The 8,317-nt window shown below is 34.0% G+C and overlaps 1 protein-coding gene across 1 annotated transcript; it reads left to right on the forward strand.

The window, feature by feature from the left end:
- The first annotated feature begins 5,330 nt into the window (after window positions 1–5,330).
- Window positions 5,331–7,790, forward strand: LOC120204877 (transcription initiation factor TFIID subunit 14b-like). The gene is made up of 6 exons (XM_039204893.1): window positions 5,331–5,533; window positions 5,929–6,008; window positions 6,108–6,329; window positions 6,925–7,112; window positions 7,195–7,316; window positions 7,500–7,790. The coding sequence occupies exons 1-6, from the start codon at window positions 5,504–5,506 to the stop codon at window positions 7,575–7,577; spliced, it is 720 nt and encodes a 239-aa protein (XP_039060824.1). The 5' UTR covers window positions 5,331–5,503; the 3' UTR covers window positions 7,578–7,790.
- Window positions 7,791–8,317: the final 527 nt, after the last annotated feature.

Below are 8,317 nucleotides of genomic sequence, written 5' to 3' on the forward strand. Positions count from 1 at the left end.
ACATAATGACAATTATATTAGTGACATTTGAAATAATACAGACAATGATCTCCATATATCGTAAGTATCAACATGACTCCTACTATGTATAAGAAACATGTAAAACAACGTATTGCTAACTTTTCTCATCTCATACATAATTACATTCAGATACAAAATTATAAATCGTATACAAAATTTCCCTTACATTTATATCATCGCACCCTTTTGTTATTCTTGTGTCTGATTAAAGCATTTGTCATCTCCTCTATCAGTTTATTTTGATCGTGACTTACGATATCGTTTAATATTCATATACGATCCAATTCTCCAACAACCTATATTCAAATTGTCAGTACGTTAAGTATTGTAAACCACATCATTCAATCTAATTTTTCATTCCACTTACAAAATCACCAGTTGCCCCTCTAGAACCGATTGATTCCATCCGCATAATCATATAAATGCCGCAATCATATCTGTTACAAAATTTGAATATCACACATGTCAATTATGAAACCTGAATAAATTGAGCTTTCTATTTATTATAACATCTCATACCCATTCAATTGCTCATTCATCTTATGCTCCACAAATTTGAATTTTTTCAATGGGACCTTTAGACGGCCACATGCTTCTACAAAAATATGTTCCTTATTATATCTACCTAATATTATCATCTGCATTAAAAATATCAAGTTATGATCCAAACAAATTATGCATTATAGTTTACATTAAAAAATATCAAGTCATCATACCAATCTCTTAGCATCCTTCACTCTCTGTTTGGCAGCTGGAGATGAAAATAGACTATCATATACCGTTGCAACACAGTCTACCATATCCAACACCAACAGATACCAATGGGAACTACCGTAGTTTATTGTGATCAGGATCTGCAATAAATTTCACACCCAATTTGACAAAATTCAACATTATATATCCGAAAACATCATTTGCAATTCGTATGGTGTCTTACCTTGTCACACTCGGTGAATTTCACATAGTTATTCAATATCGACCCCCAAAAGCTCGCAACACCATCAACAGTTGCATTGCCCTCCAATGCATGTTGCTGCATTTATGCGACAATCATTATTAATTAACCGTCTATAACACTATTTTTCAACATTTATTAATTTAACTCACCGCTAAGTGGTATGGAAGGTAGTCAATCTTCCCGAATAACTTTTTCGATTCGTAACATAATGTCTAGCCGACCAAATCAATAATCTAACAAAATTAATTACACAATCAGAACATATTCACTAGGTTTTAACATTTTTTACTTTCTACTTACCGCACCGCCAACCTATTACATAGGCTTCAGTTTCAACGTCGGATACAGTAGCGAATTGATTTCCCATTGTGATTACAACATATCTATATGAAGCATTATGATTAATATTTTGTCATGAAATATTTAAATATCACTCACAAAGCAATATATTTCACTTACGATGATTCTAACCCACTATTCCATAAATAATCACACATTGCAGCTTCGTAATCACCAATTTCGCTTGGAATTTTCGCTTTTTCAACCTACAATTTTGCATACAAATTTTTGTCACAACAACATAATAAATATCAAATTAAGTTTTCTTTTATTCAGCTTACCTTCTTCTTCTTCTTCTTGGGTGCAGGACATTTTGAATCCAAATCTGCATCTATAACACTCTTCGATGTATAAATCACATTCACATCATTCCTCCTCACCTCCTCCATCTTTTCTTCTTCATATTTTTTCAATTCATCGTATTTTTCCTCCACATATGACCTTACCTCTTTTATTTCACCCTTCATTTTTCCCTTTCATCCAACTTTTTCTCAACCACCCCCGTAAGTTCACACCTCAATTCCACAACTTCCTTCACCACTCCATCAATTTTTCCACCAGTCACCATCTTAGGTTCACCCCTCAACTCGTCAACTTCTTTCGCCACTTCTTCTATTTTTCCACCTACTTCCCCCTTAAGTCTCTCAATTGTCTCTTCGACTCTTGATTGTCTTTGCAGAATATCAAAAAGGAATTTTTTTACATCCACCAATTCAGACATCAAAATGTCTAATTTACTCTGTTTTCCCTCACCGTCATCCCCCTACTACTATCTCTTCTTCCTTCTTCTCTGCCTCCACTACCTCCTCTACTTCCTTGCCAATAACCTTCAAAATTTAATTACAATATTAATACATTATGTTGATTTTCTTAATAGTATTTAATTACATTTATTACCCTTTCTTGCTTCTTCAGTCTATCCAACTTCAACTTCGCCATCACTCTAACCACCTCTTCCTTCCCCCATGCACGGATGCATGCCACTCTGGTTCTTTCATAAGCCGACACACTATTACAGTCCGACCAAAAATCGAACAATGCAACCTGCATTTATAATTAAATTTATCATTTTATATAATAACTATACTATCATTTTATATAAAAACAAAAATATTTTTCAACTCATTTACCTCTAAGATTGCTATGCACCCTTTGCGGTATCTCTGGTGGCCCTTTTGAAAGCTGATTATCGATTCAATCAATCTCGAATGGAGATATTTAGCCCAATTGAATTCACCTTTCAAGCCTCCATCGCAAATCAGCTTCATATTGTCCTTGCTCGTTGATGTATCACCCATTGGACAAAGAAAGATCCCGATAAGGTATAATAGAACTTGGGCCTTCAGGTCATCCCCTCGTAAGATCCACTTTTGATTTCCTCTTCAAGTTCAGCATATGAGACCTTGTGCTTTAAATCATATTTGGAGGCAAGTGCTTTGCAGTTACTAGTCTTACTGGCTTCTACAACACTTTTGCCTTTATTTTCTACCCCTAATACGGCTGCAGCACATGGGACCCCCCAGAGGAAATGAATAATCATCATATTTAACCATACACTGTTGGACATCAAATTGCTTCACCAAGGATCAACATAATTCCCTTCGAATTGGTCTATCCCTTACTCCTATCAAGGATCCAAACCCTATTTCTTTCAACACCTTCAATTGCCCATTCTCCTTAAGGTGTTCAATTAATGAATTCACATTTTTAATGTTGCACCTTGTCGACACTTCCTACATTTTTTTAAAAATATATAATGTTATTGTTCTTATATAAGTTTTATCAAAGCATTTATAAGCTTAATGAATACCTCTTTTTCAGGTGCTTTCCTCCAAGCTTTGTATTATTATATATCCATCTTTGACTGTGTCAAGTAATATTCCTTCTCAGCATCAGTCATCGACTTCCATTTCTCCAACACATAATCTCTCACCTAAAATTAAGCATAAACGTTTCTTAATCAATACATTAACACTAAATAATACTCAATGTCAATTTCATTTTACATATCGAACCAATGTGATTGCCAGCTTCTTTCATCCTTTGGCATTCAGTCATACTGTCAACATTTAAAATTTGTAATCAATTTAAAGTTCTTAAATGCTTTAATCCAATTATCATTTCAACAATAATAACAAAAATACATTGATACTTACTAGAAGTACATATATCCACCCTTTGGTTGCTTTCGACTCTCGGCCTCAATTTCAAAGTCATCTTCGACAACAACAATTGCACGATCTGTTGACTTCATTTTTCCTTCATATATCAGTTTACGCAAATCAAAATCAAATACTGGTTACATTCACTTTATTCAATATATAAATATCGATAAGAAGATAACTACTCTTATAATAAAACGATTTCCTTCAAAAGAATTTGAATGGCCACTATTACAAGTATCGACACATTTATATAACCTACAATATCATTTTCTACCTATAATATTATATACATGTATCAATATTTATTTTCTACCTATAATATTATATAATCGGTCCCAAATCCTTATTGGCTTCAATTATAAATCCCCAAATCAAACCTAAAAACCCTAATTCCTATTTCCTTCAAACTAATAGAAACACCCAATACTACAAGTATCAGGACATTTATAAAACCTACAATATCATTTTCTACCTATAATATTTAATAAAAGTACCGATATTAATCATTTACCTAGAATATCACTTTCTACCTGTAATCGGTCTCAAATGCTTCTTTACTTCGATAACCCCAAACACATAAAATCCCTATTTCCGATTACTGTAATAATAAAAAACTAGGGTTTCGACAACATACTTTTCGATTCGACTGCAACAACAAACACACAAACTTCACTTTAAAAACGCCTTCTGAAATGTAGCAACAATTTCGCTTCGATTTCAAAAACTCAGTCGTGTTCTATCTATTTTCAGAGGAAATTTAGCTATGTCTTTTATATTTTAACCGGATATGTTATTTATATTTAATCGATTCAATTACCCAAGTCTCGATACTTTTATGTCAGATGTCGATACTTTAGATATGATATTTACCTATTTCTTTTAAAAGTATCGATAATTTCTTACGTGTAATTATAAAAGTATCGACACCTTCAACATATCCGGTAGCGCTTTACCGATTTTATCATTTCGAGACTGATTTTGTCATATTTTTACCTACTATATTGTTATGGATCGATACATTTTTATAAAATATCGATACTTTATAGGCGCTATTACTGTTTTCTTTTAAATTCCAAAAGTGTCGATACTTATTTCAATGGAATCGATACTTTCAACATATCCGATATGACTTTACTAGTTTTGTCATAATGAAATCGGTTTTGTCATACTTTTACCTGTTATATTGAGATGTATCGAAAAATATTTATAAAGTATCGATACTTTTTAGGCGCTATTACTGTTTTTCTTTTAAATTCCAAAAGTGTCGATACTTATTTAAATGAAATCGATACTTTCAACATATCTGGTAGCGCTTTACCAGTTTGTCATTATGAAACCGATTTTATCATATTTTTACATGTTATATTATTGTGTATTGATACATGTTTATAAATTATCGATACTTTTTAGGCGCTATTACTACTTTTCTTTTAAACCCTAAAAGTGTCGATACTTTTTTTAATAGAATCGATACTTTCAACATATCAGATAGCGCTTTATCGGTTTTGTCATATTGAACCCAAGTTTCTCATATTTTTACCTGATATATTATAATGTATTAATATATATTTTAATTGTATCGATACGTACCGACAAGTTAAATTTGTCAGTTGTCAAATTTTTTAATATTTCTTCATGATTTCTACCTACAACATTATTATTACTCAACAATTCTAATAGGGCCAAATCTACTTTGTTAAATATTTTATTATGTTTCTGGTAACATCATATATTAGTCCACCTTTCTTGAGACAACTGTCGCAGTATTATTGGTCTATACATGAGTGTAGTAGACACCTCTCGTACACAATCAATTCCTCAAATCCAACGCCGTGCAAGTTGAACTGCAAACCAGACACTGTATCGGAGGGGAAAGAGGAACCCTAATTTCTTCCACCCAAAGATCGATCCTTTTACGAGGTTGAGCCGGATTCCTTAATTGATACTTCATAATCGGAAAGGCAAGATCCGGATCCGCCGGATATTAGCTTTGCCCACGCCCAAAGCACAGCTCTCCAAAATGGGTAAACCGGAAGACGGTGAAAAGAAGGTATCCTTGAAACCTCAATTGAAATTTCGTCGGCTACCTAGTTTTCCAATCGCCAAAATAACATTGCCCAAGAAGCCAAAAGGCTCTACTTTTGTCTGGTCACTTCAAAGAAGTTTTTCTTCTCTTTTATAATTATGTTTTCAAATTCCCGTGTTCAGCTGTTTGACTGGTGTTTAACTGTTTTTTGGAGCTGCAAATTTTCATCATTTAAAATTTTGAATTTTACCCATTACGTAAGTAATCAAAATGATGTTGCCTATAAAAGGAATTTAGTTTTTCAACCCGGTTGCAATATATAGCTATGTTTTTTAAGTTATATATTTTTATAACGAAAATAGCAATATTTTGTCTGGACTATTTTATCTCTGCATTTTCTTTTTATGATTCTTGTGTAGAAGAAGATCAAGGATGTTGAAATAAGTGTTCCTATCGTATATGGTAATGCTGCATTTTGGCTTGGAAAAAAGGCAAGCGAGTGAGTATATTTACTAAGCACTTAAAACTACTGAAATTTCGATTTGGTTTGTCATTTGCACGTTTCAATATATGTTTGGTTTTCCAATCTTTAATTCAGCTATCAATCTCATAAATGGACCGTATATGTACGCGGGGCAACGAATGAGGATCTTAGTGTGGTGGTAAAGCAGGTTGTTTTTCAGTTGCATTCCAGTTTCAATAATCCTACAAGAGTCGTGGACTCGGCTCCATTTGAGTTATCAGAATCAGGGTGGGGTGAATTTGAGATTGCCATTACACTTTTTTTCCATAATGATGTTTGTGAGAAGCCCTTGAACCTGTGAGTTGCTTTTGCTGTTAATCTGGTTTTAGTTTAATTTGTTTATTCCAGAACTAGCCGAAGTTTAGTCCTATTGACATCATTGTTCAATTATGACATTGTTAAAGATGTGTAGAACATACAATTATGTTCCAGTAGAATAAAGGGTTTCTACTTGTTTTAATTTTGATGTTCCCAATATCTTATTCTTGTGACATTTCTTTCAGTTAGCATGAAAGACTGCACAGTTGTGATTCAAGTGTAGAAAAATAAACGAATTTCATTGTATTAGATATAATCCACGAGATCCATGCATTACTTTATTTGTTGTTTTTCTTTCTTTATCATTCGGTTTGTTGAAGAACTTGCTAGCAGCTAAGTGAAACATTTAAATAGTCAGAAGCTATAATGTCCTGATTATGAGCAATTAAATGTTGGATTTTCTGACCTTTTTCCCTTTCCACCGAAGATATGTAGTGATTGTTGGAATTTCTCACAATCATTGTGATTCTGTTTTTAACTGTGTTCAAAATAACTTATATTCTACTACATTGGTGGAAAACCAAAAATTACTAAGCCTCGGGGCAAAATGTTGATTGTAAAATTGCATCTCCAGATATCATCATTTGAAGTTATACCCAGAAGATGAATCTGGCCCCATGTCAACTAAGAAACCTGTTGTCATGGAATCCTATGAAGAGATCGTATTCACAGAACCGTCAGAGAGTTTTTTAGCTCGTGTGCAGAATCATCCAGCAGTAACCCTCCCCAGATTACCAGCTGGTTTTATTTTACCACCCCCAGGTTTATTCCTATGTCTTTTCTTTGAAATATATTGTTTGTGTCATGCTTATGGTTCACCAGCGTACCGCCAAATTGCTTGCAGTACCAGTTGAAGATGAAAGTAAAAGGAAAAGAGGTGACACTAAGGACCATCCCCTAAGCCAGTGGTTCTTGAATTTCTCCGAAGCTGATGAACTATTACAACTTGCAGCTGCTCGTCAGCAGGTAAGCAAGTATAATTTTTACTTCCTAGGATGAGTTTCATATTTGTGAAATGTGAATTGCATCGTCAGTCACATTTGGTTTGTTCTCAAACTTGCTCGCCAACATCTTTCCAAAATGATTGGTCCATTATCATGTATAGGTGTCGAGAAATTCAAGTTTAGTCATTTTAACTGGAATGTGTAGGTACAAGCTCATATTGCTAAGCTCAAGCGACAGATTAGCATGACCGGCAGGAATAATCAACAGTTCAAACCACTCTGAGCAGTGAATTTACAGTAATCCTGGAAATTTTGAGACTTCCAGTTCCAGTTCAAATAGATTTTGTGGCAAAGGCAACTGATGGCATAGTTATGTAATTGAGATATGTATCTTCTAATACATTACAGAGATTTGCCCCCTTTTCTTCTTTTCCTTGACTTTTGAGATCTGTACTAATAAAAGAATGGGGAAAAAAAGAGAAAATAATCTCAGTGACCAAAAATCCCAGATAATATACGATTTTGATCAACTATTTTTGGATTTGCGAAAATGACCAACAAAATCACAATGCGATTTCTAATTCGCATTGCGATCTCTAATTCGCATTGCGATCTCCACTATCGCAAATTCGCGTTGCTATTTTCCAGTTCGCGTTGCGATAGTCTATAGTTGTCGTTGCGATTTTCTAAATTCGTTGCGATAGTCTACAGTTGTCGTTGCGATTTTTCAAATTCTTTGCGAAAATCGCGTTGCGATAGTTGAAAATCGCGTTGCAATTTTTCATTTCGCGTTGCGATTTTCCATTTCGCGTTGCGATAGTCTACAGTTGTCGTTGCGATTTTTCAAATTCATTGCGATTTTCAACTATAGCAACGCGAAATGGAAAATCGCAACGCGATTTTCAACTATCGCAACGCGAAATGGAAAATCGTAACGCGATTTTCAACTATTGCAACGCGAAATGCAACACGAATTTGCGATAGTGGAGATCGCATTGCGATTTTGTTGGTCATTTTTGCAAA

Source organism: Hibiscus syriacus, unplaced genomic scaffold, assembly GCF_006381635.1.
Source record: "Hibiscus syriacus cultivar Baekdansim isolate YM2019G1 unplaced genomic scaffold, ASM638163v2 tig00000340_pilon, whole genome shotgun sequence".
NCBI classification, from domain to species: Eukaryota; Viridiplantae; Streptophyta; class Magnoliopsida; order Malvales; family Malvaceae; genus Hibiscus; species Hibiscus syriacus.